This window comes from Oncorhynchus mykiss, chromosome 12 (genome assembly GCF_057628025.1).
Source record: "Oncorhynchus mykiss isolate SJ-2025 chromosome 12, ASM5762802v1, whole genome shotgun sequence".
NCBI classification, from domain to species: domain Eukaryota; kingdom Metazoa; phylum Chordata; class Actinopteri; order Salmoniformes; family Salmonidae; genus Oncorhynchus; species Oncorhynchus mykiss.
The window spans coordinates 84,090,060-84,103,151 of NC_143033.1; the positions used below are offsets into that span (position 1 = coordinate 84,090,060).

The 13,092-nt window shown below is 44.5% G+C and overlaps 2 protein-coding genes across 2 annotated transcripts; one reads left to right on the forward strand and one right to left on the reverse strand.

The window, feature by feature from the left end:
* The first annotated feature begins 559 nt into the window (after positions 1–559).
* LOC110539176 (germ cell-specific gene 1-like protein) lies at positions 560–6,366 on the forward strand. The gene is made up of 4 exons (XM_090191408.1): positions 560–860; positions 3,847–3,999; positions 5,641–5,752; positions 5,967–6,366. The coding sequence occupies exons 1-4, from the start codon at positions 560–562 to the stop codon at positions 6,277–6,279; spliced, it is 879 nt and encodes a 292-aa protein (XP_090047534.1). The 3' UTR covers positions 6,280–6,366.
* A 671-nt stretch (positions 6,367–7,037) lies between these two features.
* Positions 7,038–13,092, reverse strand: LOC110539177 (heparan sulfate glucosamine 3-O-sulfotransferase 6-like). Its single transcript, XM_090193740.1, has 2 exons — positions 12,378–13,092; positions 7,038–8,347 (listed from the first exon to the last, which is right to left on the reverse strand). The coding sequence occupies exons 1-2, from the start codon at positions 12,824–12,826 to the stop codon at positions 7,699–7,701; spliced, it is 1,098 nt and encodes a 365-aa protein (XP_090049866.1). The 5' UTR covers positions 12,827–13,092; the 3' UTR covers positions 7,038–7,698.

Below are 13,092 nucleotides of genomic sequence, written 5' to 3' on the forward strand. Positions count from 1 at the left end.
GTGTAGTTTGTGAAAACATGCATCAGTAATGCCCAACTATGCCAGAGCATGTCCAGTCCAATGTTTGCATTGGCGAGAGCCTTGTTCCAGATTAAAGAGTAAGCCCAAATGAATATGTTTTGTTACTATGCTCACAGAAACAGCCTAGGTTTAGATATGACAATAAAATGGAGGTCTAGAATATAATTTGTCCTGTGTAATAAATTACGCATTTGGTGAGTGGGTGGAGAAAGATGGGAGAAAAAGAGACCACAGCAAGCAGAAGAGAAAAGAGAGAGAGAGAGTTCAAATAAACAAGGGAGAGACAAAAAGAGTGATTGGAGGATTGGAGTATAAGGGAGTGCAAGCAAGGAAGAGAACGAATCCTTCAATAAAGGTATCAGGCAGCACATCCTTAGAGCCACAGGAGAGATGTACATACAGCATCACTCAAGGAACCTCAAATGCCACAAGATTATGAAGATTTGAGATATATTTGAGAGGCAAAACACGGCGGCGACATATCGAAAGCCTGGATTAGTTGCCTTTTCATTTCATTTCATTTTGCCCAGCCTCCAGCATGGGGACAGAGTGCAGTCGGCGGGGGTCCCTGGCGCTCACCCTCAACATTGTAGCATTTACGTGTGCCCTGTCAGCAGTGACCACTAGCTTCTGGTGCGAGGGGACCAGGAAGGTGGTCAAGCCTTTCTGCACGGGGCCGGTGACGACCAGGCAGTCGTACTGCATTCGCTTCAACAGCAGTAACATCAATGACAGCCGGCTGGTGCAGTACATCTGGGAGTCGGGAGAAGAGAAGTTCCTGATGAGGAAGTTCCACACCGGCATCTTCTTCTCCTGTGAGCAGGCTGCTGACATGAATGGTAAATAACGTTCATGTACAACTTGCAGAAATGTTGAAATAGAACATGCGACTATGTTGGCCGCTCAGCAGCTGGTCCTGTGTGACCATGCTCTCGAAACCTGATGTGGTTTGGGTACATTACAACAGGAAGTGAAGGAGGAAGTACATTGGGAGAGACTAAAATAATATCAAGATGCAAATGATTTGACAGTCTACTATTTACTTGCATAATTACATCATCATGTTGTTTTGTCTTTTTTTTGTCTTTGAGATTTGATAAAATAAGCCAAAAGTAATTTTCTATTTGGTATCAGGTTACTTGTGTTGACTTCACTGAAATAGACTGACATAATGATGCATCCGTTTTAGTAGGAGTTTTACAGTACGGAGGTCATTGAGTGCAAGAATTGGAATGTTTGCAGAAACTCTGTGACTCAACATTGATTTGCTATGATTGCTGTGAGAGTCAGCAGTAGCCATTCCTGAAGTGTGACAGAACAAACAGCTGTGAGAGTCAGCAGTAGCCAGTCCTGAGGTGTGACAGAACAAACAGCTGTGAGAGTCAGCAGTAACCAGTCCTGAGGTGTGACAGAACAAACAGCTGTGAGAGTCAGCAGTAACCAGTCCTGAGGTGTGACAGAACAAACAGCTGTGAGAGTCAGCAGTAACCAGTCCTGAGGTGTGACAGAACAAACAGCTGTGAGAGTCATCAGTAGCCAGTCCTGAGGTGTGACAGAACAAACAGCTGTGAGAGTTATCAGTAGCCAGTCCTGAGGTGTGACAGAACAAACAGCTGTGAGAGTCAGCAGTAGCCAGTCCTCCGTTTTAGTAGGAGTTTTACAGTACGGAGGTCATTGAGTGCAAGAATTGGAATGTTTGCAGAAACTCTGTGACTCAACATTGATTTGCTATGATTGCTGTGAGAGTCAGCAGTAGCCAGTCCTGAGGTGTGACAGAACAAACAGCTGTGAGAGTCAGCAGTAGCCAGTCCTGAGGTGTGACAGAACAAACAGCTGTGAGAGTCATCAGTAGCCAGTCCTGAGGTGTGACAGAACAAACAGCTGTGAGAGTCAGCAGTAACCAGTCCTGAGGTGTGACAGAACAAACAGCTGTGAGAGTCAGCAGTAACCAGTCCTGAGGTGTGACAGAACAAACAGCTGTGAGAGTCATCAGTAGCCAGTCCTGAGGTGTGACAGAACAAACAGCTGTGAGAGTCATCAGTAGCCAGTCCTGAGGTGTGACAGAACAAACAGCTGTGAGAGTCAGCAGTAGCCAGTCCTGAGGTGTGACAGAACAAACAGCTGTGAGAGTCAGCAGTAGCCAGTCCTGAGGTGTGACAGAGCAAATAGCTGTGAGAGTCAGCAGTAGCCAGTCCTGAGGTGTGACAGAACAAACAGCTGTGAGAGTCAGCAGTAGCCAGTCCTGAGGTGTGACAGAACAAACAGCTGTGAGAGTCAGCAGTAGCCAGTCCTGAGGTGTGACAGAACAAACAGCTGTGAGAGTCAGCAGTAACCAGTCCTGAGGTGTGACAGAACAAACAGCTGTGAGAGTCAGCAGTAGCCAGTCCTGAGGTGTGACAGAACAAGCAGCTGTGAGAGTCAGCAGTAGCCAGTCCTGAGGTGTGACAGAACAAACAGCTGTGAGAGTCAGCAGTAACCAGTCCTGAGGTGTGACAGAACAAACAGCTGTGAGAGTCAGCAGTAGCCAGTCCTGAGGTGTGACAGAACAAGCAGCTGTGAGAGTCAGCAGTAGCCAGTCCTGAGGTGTGACAGAACAAACAGCTGTGAGAGTCAGCAGTAGCCAGTCCTGAGGTGTGACAGAACAAACAGCTGTGAGAGTCATCAGTAGCCAGTCCTGAGGTGTGACAGAACAAACAGCTGTGAGAGTCAGCAGTAGCCAGTCCTGAGGTGTGACAGAACAAACAGCTTAGTGGGATAGAAAAAGGACTGGAGACATGAAGACTGGAGACATGAAGACTGGAGACACCACTATCAGATAATGGATAGGGTCTGATTTTAAAAGTGGTAAGCGATTTATCTTGGGGAGTAATCGGTCAAACAACATGAAGGTGAAAATCCTGAAGCTGATGCTTCTGTGCTTTCTAACACATTTTATTTCATTTATAGAAAATAACAAAGAAGAGTAAAACATTTTTGGATTGCATTACCTATTTCTAAAACTACAATTTACATAAGAAGATAAGAAAAATAACAAGACTAGGCTACATGAACTAAATTAATGTTTCTCTGCTTCCAGGTTTTAACTGCAGAGACTTTAAAGACATTGCACCTGACCATGAAAAAGGTAGGTAAAACCCATTTATAAAACGATTATCTTTCGGTCTAGTGGTGTAAAGCCCTGATAAATATATATTGTCCTCTTGACCACAACTTTATATGAGTCCAGTCATCAAAAATATATCAAGACAGTGATTTTATAGGATGATGCCATTTGCAGGTGTCCCCCTTTTTCACTCTCTTAACAAAATCTATATGAAGCATCAACAATTTTTCATAATCTACTGTGAAAAGAAATAAAGACAGTCATATCTGCTCCCAATAACTGAATGGGTAAACGCAACACTACCCACTACGTTATTGGTAGGATATATAGACTGTATTTCATTGTTTTCATAAGTGTACTATTCCTCTGCAACTTTTCTTGGAATGTCAGTCAACTCTTGCCTTTTACTGGAACATAATCTACTGTGACTCCAATCAGGGCTTCCATAGGAAATCCTAAATAACAGGCTAAAAACTAAAGTAAAGCTGTTGTAGTAGTTTTACATTAGAAGCAGCTTTCATCTTATTATCAGTGGCACCTGTCGTCTCTATCCAAGTCCCACCAGAGCAGGCCTACAGAGAGCTCAGGGGTCTCTTCCTGTCTGGGTCTGTGGAGTTGATGTCTCCCTTCCTATAGGTGGGATTATTTAGTAGAGGGAAGTGTATTCTAGAGGCGACAGTAGTACTCACTCTGACTGACTCCTCTCTTCCTTCTATTCCCAGGGGTCCTGTGGCTGTGCATCACAGCTGAGTGTCTCTACCTCATCCTGCTGTTCACTGGGGGTGTACTCATGTGGTTAGAGCTGTGTCCTTGCCTCAGCGTCATGAACAAGCTGAAGCTCAACGCCTTTGCTGCCATGTTCACCGCCCTGTCAGGTAACACATCTGTGCCTGGGAATGATGTTCACAGTCATATATATATATTTTTAAATATGACGTTCACCATTTGTCAAGTGAACAAGTCATCAAAGAATACTTTCATACAGTCACTCAAAGCTGATCACCAGCCACTGAGGAGTTGATTATCTCCCTGCATCCTTAACTATGAAGTCAGCTTCACAGAGGGAGCACACTAGTGAGTGGACATCCCCTGGCTCCGTTTCTCAATGACCAGAGGCCATGTCAACCTCCATGCCACGCTATCACACTAAGGCTGGCACTGGGCTGGTCAAATTGGATAGAGAGCCTACAGTAGACAGGCTTTGGGAGTCCCAGCTCCACAGTAGAGCAGAGGCCAGCGTGTCTGTGTGTAACACTAGCCACCAAGGGGATTACATCATCTAATACCATGCATGCAACCCACTAACCATCCCAGGCAGGCAGAGGCCGGCCAGAGTGACCGTGGCTAGTCCATATCCTAAATGGATTATTTCAATTTTACAGATACGATGTTCAGTACACTGCTGAATCTACTCTAAGTTTTCATCCATTCATCCATTCAAAGACCATTTCCAAAGCTGAGGAATCAAGATGATGTTGAGAAAATGTTTGTCAATCAGGAGTCATTTTCATTTAGATTCACTCACTGTATTGTCAATCATGGTTATTGTGTTGCTATCCATCTGTCAAACTGTATTGTGGGGGTAAGTAGGAGTGAATATACACGTTTAAAATGTGGTTTATGCACTACAGAATTTGTGGAATCCCTACAGCTAACTCTCCTCCGTGGAACAAATGTGGATGTGAATATGAATATGATTTTGTTAGCAGAAAAGCAGAGCAATAATAGTAGCAGAGTGGGATGGGAGCCTTGCTCAGGGAGGTACAGTTGTAGAGAAGCTAGCCCAGCTAAGTGCTAACATAGCGCGTAGAGCAGTGGTCTATGGTCTGTGTCCAATACCTCTGGGGATTTGCTGGTTTCTGGACTAATCGGATTGGAGATGGGGCAGTGGTTTTGGTCCAAGACAAGGCCTACCCAGAGGAGTACCCCCACCCCTCCCCTCCCACCTTCCCCTGACTCCCTCCTCTTGTTGTTAGGGCGTTAATCCCAAGTAAAGCAGCTGTAGACGAGCAGAATGTTGGCAGAGAGATGGCCAAGAGGCAGCAGAGAAAGAGAGAGTAGAGGGAACACTGTGCTGTGGTGGGCTTTGATTCTTCATCATTCTCTCTTCTATCTGTCATTGTTATGAAGGGGAATGGCTGCAACTGTATGAATGTATCAGCTTCCCCAGTAATACTATAAACTGAATATCCAGTGAACAAGGAAGCATGATCATGGAGAAAATTAATGGACTGCACTCAATGTTGTTCACACTAACACCTGTCCTCATGCAAGGTTTTTAAAATAAGTGAAAGGTATCCAAACTGATAGCCCTCAATTCATAACATGTACAATACTGCCACGTGTGGCTACTAATATCAATTGCAGATACTATTTTTTTTGCTGTACTTATACCAGTGCTTTTGTAAGGTACAACCATTATACATGAAAAATATATAGTCTCATATATTATCTCAGGTTTTCATTCACCAACATTATTTGCGTTTTTGTATTGTGTTGTGTCCCTCGGGATCCAGGCCTTTTGGGGATGGTTGCCCACATGATGTTCACCACGGCCTTTCAGCTGGCTGTGGCTATGGGTCCGGAGGACTGGAGGCCCAAGACCTGGGACTACAGCTGGTCCTACATGTATGTACTGACTAGGTCACTTACCGTTACACTAGGTGCTGTACAATAGGAGTTGTCTCTGATTAAACTCTAATATCCAGCTATGTGATACTCGTGCAATTTTAAGCGACGCTAGCATTCTGAGGCCATGTACAGTAGCACAGTCATGATGGAGAGAGCATGCATGCTGAGGTTAATCACACCCTCTGTACTTCTTCTTCTTCCCCCTCCCCAGCTTAGCATGGGGCTCCTTCGCCACCTGCATGGCTTCTGCGGTGACAGCACTGAACAGGTACACCAAGACCATCGTAGAGTTCAAGTACAAGCGGCGGAACATTGAGAAGAACCTGAGGATCAAGCAGAAGCTGCTGGAGATGGACCTGCCAGAGCAGATGTGGGACATGTACCTGACGGCTGTGCCTGCAAGGGGAGAAGGAAATGCTGGGCCTCTGGACCTCCCTGTCAATGGGCAAAAACCCTCCACTGGAGCAGCCTATGTAATGGGCCTGGACAGCATGACAGAACCACAGGGAGAGGCCTACTGCTAAGACAGTGGTCACCAACCCTGGGCCTGCAGGGCCCCATTCCAATACTGTTAGAATGTACCTTCCATCCTCCCTTCATTGAGGTTATGACTGCTCCAACATGATTGGATAGGTTCCAATTCAAAACACAAAGGGGAAGAAGAAAGGATGCATGTTCACAGTATCAGAACAGGGCCTAGGAGATCTATAAGGCTTTACAGGACCAGGCTTGGTGACATCTTCATTAAAATGACCATAAATTGGCTCTCATATACAGGATCCCAAACTCACTGGACTATATAGGGCATAATGGATCCCATTGAGAAGATCATTACTAATATTATGGCCAAAGGAACATGGAGCTGACTGAATAAACAACACTTGTCCCCAACTTCCTCCTGTATGTTTCTAGAGCCAAGGCCATGACGATTATTATCATTACTGTTATTCTGGAGCAGATGGTAAAGCTGTTTTTACAAGCTATGTTTGTAGTTTTGTTGCCACATTCGGCATGGGGCTGCAAATATCAGCCAAGTCTAGTTGCCATATGGATGCTTGGTGTACAGACGGCTATTTCCAACACGTACAGTAGGTTACAATATGGTGCTTACGTTTATATGTGCTGTATGTAAGTTTGTGTTTGAGAGAAAGTTGGATCTTAATATTTGCTTCAGAATGTAATGAAGAAAAAGCAGCACCCATAAACATACACAGGAAATGTATTGAACACAAACTTTGTCAGAAATTAAGGACAATACAGACTGTGAATCTGTCTATGATTCTTGGTAATATTGAGGAAATGGGTTTAAATGCCCCTCATAACTAGGGAATATTTAAATGAAAACCAACTGCAAACGACTACAGACTGAATGGATCAATGCAGGACTCTACTGTATATTTCAAGCATTTGCCCATGCAGCTGCCTTGAATTGTCTTGGACTTAAATTAAGGGATGCCATGTCATTTCTTATGGTAATCCTTGCTCAATCTGACTACAGAAAAAAATGTGTATGACGATCATGACCACAAATCCACATTTTTTCCAAGTAGTTTACAGTACTTCGACAATACTGTCTAAGCCTCTGTTGGGGAAGGACTGCCATCTAGTGGAGTAAAGGGTAAGTTCACACTAGAGTTCTGAGGACCTGCTTTCCAACGGTGGATGTTGCTGTCACTTTCCTCTGTATGTCCATGGTGTTACACAGTAGGCCTATGGCATTAATCACGTTACTTCTTGCGATTTAACTGTCACAAAATAAAGTGTGACTGTTTTGATTTGTTTGCCAATACAGGTTGCATGAGGACTTGAGTTACTCCAGATGACATCAGGACCGTCACAAAATACACCAATTCAAGCTTTATCCTGTATGCTCTTCGTGCAGCCTGTGTTTTGAACAGTAACGATGGTATCATATTTTTTCCACCTCATTCTAGGCTCCCATCCTACCAGCCAAAGTCCTGCCCTGTCATCTGGTAGAAGCGCAGGTTGTGTGGCTGGTAGAACTGACGTAACCTGAGGATGACCTGAGGGTGGATGTCAGCATGTGGCCTGCCCTTGGTTCTGCCCAGGCAGTGGGGCTTGCTGCTGCCCTCTGGCTTCTTCAGGCAGGGGAAACCCTTCGTCTTGTTGAAGTAGAAGTGTTTGTCTGTGATGATCCTCTGAAGTCCCAGAAAGTCTTGGACTCTGCCCAGCTCCCCTGCAGGGTCGCTCACCAGCCTCTCCCCATGGACAAAGTGGATCTGTTCCAAGGGGAAGTGGGCCAGCCACCTCTCCAGGTGCAGAGCATACAGGCCAATCCAGATGGGGCTCCACAGGGAGTCCACCTTCAACGCCTCCTCCGTCCCGTTATGGAACGTCAGGGTCTCAAAGCTGGGAACGCCAGGAGTCTTGGATATGATCTGGGTGTAGTCAGAGATGGCGCGGGTCACAGGGTCACGCACCACCACGATCAGTTTGACCTCCTGGGACATGGATTGGATCCGGCCGGGGCTATCCGCCGTCACAAAGTACCTGGGTGTCTTCTCCAGGACCACCTGGCCCTCCAGAGCTTTGGGCATCAGGTTCCTGAGAGGGACAATGAGGCTGTTCAATCTTATATCAAATACACAAAATACAGCCAAATTAGAATATAACCATATCCATTTGTTTTAGATCGAAGAGAGGGTTAATTCTTTGAATAACCATCAACCAATCCAAGGTACAATTGATTGAGGCCTATAGCCAAATAAAGGGACTGAATCATCCCTTAACACCATGATCTATCTGGTCATGCTCACTCCCCACAGATCTCTCTCTATGTCATCCTGTGCCAATGAAGCCAACATGCCTGCTGGTTCTTAATAATTTACATGGTGTTATATAGTTTTCCCCAGTGTGCTCTCCAGCCTCACTCAGCTCTTCCTCCCTGCCGGATGTTAATACAATACATTCAACTGAACGAGGGCTGAGGGGCACTGAAACTTGTACACACCCCTTGTAAGAGCATGTGCTACCAGGGAGAGAGAGAGGACACACTCCGCTGTCTGCCTGAGTAGAAATCCAGATGAAGGACAAGAGAGAAAGAATGGAAGGAAGGAAGAAAGAGAGACTGGGAGAAAGGAGGAGGGAGGGAGCACACAAATACAAGCAAAGTCCATTAGTGAGCCCACTTTTGATTTTCCCTGGAGACCGATGGCAGAATATGTCGTTTTTGTGTTGCATTGACTCGCTTGGCATTTGCACTCAGCTTTTCTCCCTTGGAGCTGTTATCTAACCATTATCAAGATCGAGTTCAATTCCATGGGTAGTGTTTCAATAAAGAGCCTTGATTATTTTCCTCTCAGCAGAAACAATGCATACACCAGTGCATATTCTCATTAGACAATGTGGTGCTATACTTTGATCAAGCAGCTTGATGAATATTTCCATTTTGGGAACAGACAGTATGATACTTCAGACATCAACAGTGCTGAGCGATTAATTCTTTTTGAGGTCAGTTCGGTCCGATTATTAAAAAAATAATCACGGTTTTCCATTTCAAGTTTCAATCATTTTTTAAAACATTGAATGCACTATGCATTGTGTGGACTGAATGCTGTAACAACACAGAATAAAACCATCAATAAAAGTCACATGATGGCAGTGACTGTCCATTACTGCTTATCCCTTATTAACCATAATTTATTCACATTACTTTAATAAAATATTTCAGTTGTTGTGTATATTACATTTGTTTTATTTAGTAACTTTATTATTTAATTCTAAGTCATGATCTCATCATTATTGAGCTGTTGTCTATGCAGTCTGACAAAATCACCATTTTGTAGTCCTTCAAAGTAAATAAGGCATACTTTTATGACTGCTGAATGCCAAATATCAATCACTTAGATCATGTACAGTATTTTCAGGTAGAGATAAACCCTCGTGAAGCAACAGCTGCTCTATAGCACCTCATTATCGCACATTTTTCTGTCTCTTCCATAGCAGGCGTAAAATAAACAAAGACCGGACAAGTAGATGCGCAAGGGATTGTGGTCATTGTAGTTAATTCTCACGTTTTACGCACTAAACAATAGAATATTGGCTTGTTGGAAACTACAACTCTTTACTACATCGCACAGATGAGGCTAAATCTGATGCATCTCGAAAGAAACTGTACAATGAGCGCATTGAGCGCACTGAAGAAAACTGAACAAAATGGAATTCAAATAATTGAACCAAAGTTGGTCAATTAGTTGTTTAAAAAACTAAAAATAACCGCTCACCACAGACATCAAACAAGGGAGAGAACAATGTCCATATTGTGGGGCACTGTTAGTCCAAGCACCTAGAAATGCATTTGTTGTAAGAAATGTGCTATATAATAAAGTTTAATTGATTGAGTGATCATGTAGCAGATGTTAGGTTCAGGAGTTGGGGGAATGTTTGGTACATTTATTTGTTTTTGGAGAACAGTCAAAATGATAAAATAATAATGGCATAGAGAACATTGCTGCATAATATTTGTGTTACTGATTTTACAGTTGTTCTTCAGAGTGTATGTAGGGCTCCCAAGTGGTTCAGCGGTCTAAGGCACTGCATCTGAGTGCTAGGGGTGTCACTACAGACTCTGGTCCGATTCCAGGCTGTATCACAACCGGCTGTGATTGGGAGTCCCATAGGGCGGTGCACATCTGGGTTAGGGTTTGATGGGGCTGGGGCTAGGCCGTCATTGGGGCTAGGCCGTCATTGTAAATAATAATTTGTTCTTAACTGACTTGCCTAGTTAATTAAAGGTTAAATACATTTTTTTTAAAGTAAATGTAGGACAGCCCATAGAGAAATTCTCCCAGCCATTAAATAACCTCTTTAACTTGCAATACACACGGCTGACCATGAGCAAGCAGCAATTCCAAGGAAGAATGTGCATCATTCTACACCTTTTGCAAGTTGTAAACATAATCAGAACGCAAACAATGAAACCCTCCTGTCAATCAAATATACACTGCTCAAAAAAATAAAGGGAACACTAAAATAACACATCCTAGATCTGAATGAATGAAATATTCTTATTAAATACTTTTTTCTTTACATAGTTGAATGTGCTGACAACAAAATCACACAAAAATTATCAATGGAAATCAAATTTATCAACCCATGGATGTATGGATTTGGAGTGACACTCAAAATTAAAGTGGAAAACCACACTACAGGCTGATCCAACTTGTAATGTCCTTAAAACAAGTAAAAAAATGAGGCTCAGTAGTGTGTGTGGCCTCCACGTGCCTGTATGACCTCCCTACAACTCCTGGGCATGCTCCTGATGAGGTGGCGGATGGTCTCCTCAGGGATCTCCTCCCAGACCTGGACTAAAGCATCCGCCAACTCCTGGACAGTCTGTGGTGCAATGTGGCGTTGGTGGATGGAGCGAGACATGATGTCCCAGATGTGCTCAATTGGATTCAGGTCTGGGGAACGGGCGGGCCAGTCCATAGCATCAATGCCTTCCTCTTGCAGGAACTGCTGACACACTCCAGTCACATGAGGTCTAGCATTGTCTTGCATTAGGAGGAACCCAGGGCCAACCGCACCAGCATATGGTCTCACAAGGGGTCTGAGGATCTCATCTCGGTACCTAATGGCAGTCAGGCTACCTCTGGCGAGCACATGTGCGGCCCCCCAAAGAAATGCCACCCCACACCATGACTGACCCACCGCCAAACCGGTCATGCTGGAGGATGTTGCAGGCAGCAGAACGTTCTCTACGGCGTCTCCAGACTCTGTCGCGTCTGTCACGTGCTCAGTGTGAACTTGCTTTCATCTGTGAAGAGCACAGGGCGCCAGTGGCGAATTTGCCAATCTTGGTGTTCTCTGGCAAATGCCAAACGTCCTGCACGGTGTTGGGCAGTAAGCACAACCCCCATCTGTGGACGTCGGGCCCTCATACCACCCTCATGGAGTCTGTTTCTGACCGTTTAAGCAGACACATGCACATTTGTGGCCTGCTGGAGGTCATTTTGCAGGGCTCTGGCAGTGCTCCTCCTGCTCCTCCTTGCACAAAGGCGGAGGTAGCGGTCCTGCTGCTGGGTTGTTGCCCTCCTCCACGTCTCCTGATGTACTGGCCTGTCTCCTGGTAGCACCTCCATGCTCTGGACACTACGCTGACAGACACAGAAAACCTTCTTGCCACAGCTCGCATTGATGTGCCATCCTGGATGAGCTGCACTACCTAAGCCACTTGTGTGGGTTGTAGACTCCGTCTCATGCTACTACTAGAGTGAAAGCACTGCCAGCATTCAAAAGTGAGCAAAACATCAGCCAGGAAGCATAGGAACTGAGAAGTGGTCTGTGGTCCCCACCTGCAGAACCACTCCTTTATTGGGGGTGTCTTGCTAATTGCCTATAATTTCCACCTGTTGTCTATTCCATTTGCACAACAGCATGTGAAATTTATTGTCAATCAGTGTTGCTTCCTAAGTGGACAGTTTGATTTCACAGAAATGTGATTGACTTGGAGTTACATTGTGTTGTTTAAGTGTTCCCTTTATTTTTTTGAGCCGTGTATATAAACAAATATCAACCAAACACAAATGTGTGTTTCAGCATTATCATTCTAATCATTCTAATCATCATACTCATCATCGATAGGTAGGTAGGTACATACCTGTACCAATTCAACCCACGTGAGTAATGTCTGTCGAAAAAGTGAGGTTCAGAGCCAAGTGCTCGAATGTCAGGATGAAGTCTTAGGAATTCCAAAAGAGCTCGTGTTCCGCCCTTTTTCACCCCTATGATGATTGCTTGGGGTAGTCTCCTTGCTGCGGTCCAGTCCTTACCAACATTGGCTGATTGCGCACCAACTGCACCTGCTGAGCGCACACCGATATCTGTAGCCCTCTTCTCAAATGAGGCATTCTTCCTTTGGAAAAGCTCAGTCAAAGGTAAAAGTTGAGAGGTTTGCTTCAAATGTTTCGCAGTATCCACTAAAATAAAATCACAGCAGCCGGAGAGAATGAAGTACAGCGACGCGCAAACCACAGCAAGGGAGAACACGAAGAGAAGTTTATGCAGGACTCGCGGAACGTCTTGTTGAATGTGATGAGAACCAGCCATACCTTCTTCCACAAACAAATTGAGGCCATTCTATGAACAACACATCTCTTCTTTCGGTACATCTGGTATTCTTGTAAGCAAAAGCACATAATCATAATTCCATGCCCAAAAACATGGTGCACCGGCTGTTCCAAGCGAAGTGCCAAATACGCTTGTCATCCCATACTGACACGTTGTTGATCTCTATATTTTCTATTTTCTATATGATCTCAATATTTTGTTGGACATAAACGACGGTGTAATTTTTCCACACAGTTAGTATAGTA

Coding starts and splice junctions, on each gene's coding strand:
- LOC110539176 (XM_090191408.1), top strand. CDS start 560: ATGGGGACAGAGTGCAGTCGGCGGGGGTCCCTGGCGCTCACCCTCAAC. Junction 861..3,846: donor GCAGGCTGCTGACATGAATG/GTAAATAACGTT, acceptor TTCTATTCCCAG/GGGTCCTGTGGCTGTGCATC. Junction 4,000..5,640: donor CATGTTCACCGCCCTGTCAG/GTAACACATCTG, acceptor CTCGGGATCCAG/GCCTTTTGGGGATGGTTGCC.
- LOC110539177 (XM_090193740.1), bottom strand. CDS start 12,826: ATGGCTGGTTCTCATCACATTCAACAAGACGTTCCGCGAGTCCTGCAT. Junction 8,348..12,377: donor CGTGGGTTGAATTGGTACAG/GTATGTACCTAC, acceptor ATTTGATATAAG/ATTGAACAGCCTCATTGTCC.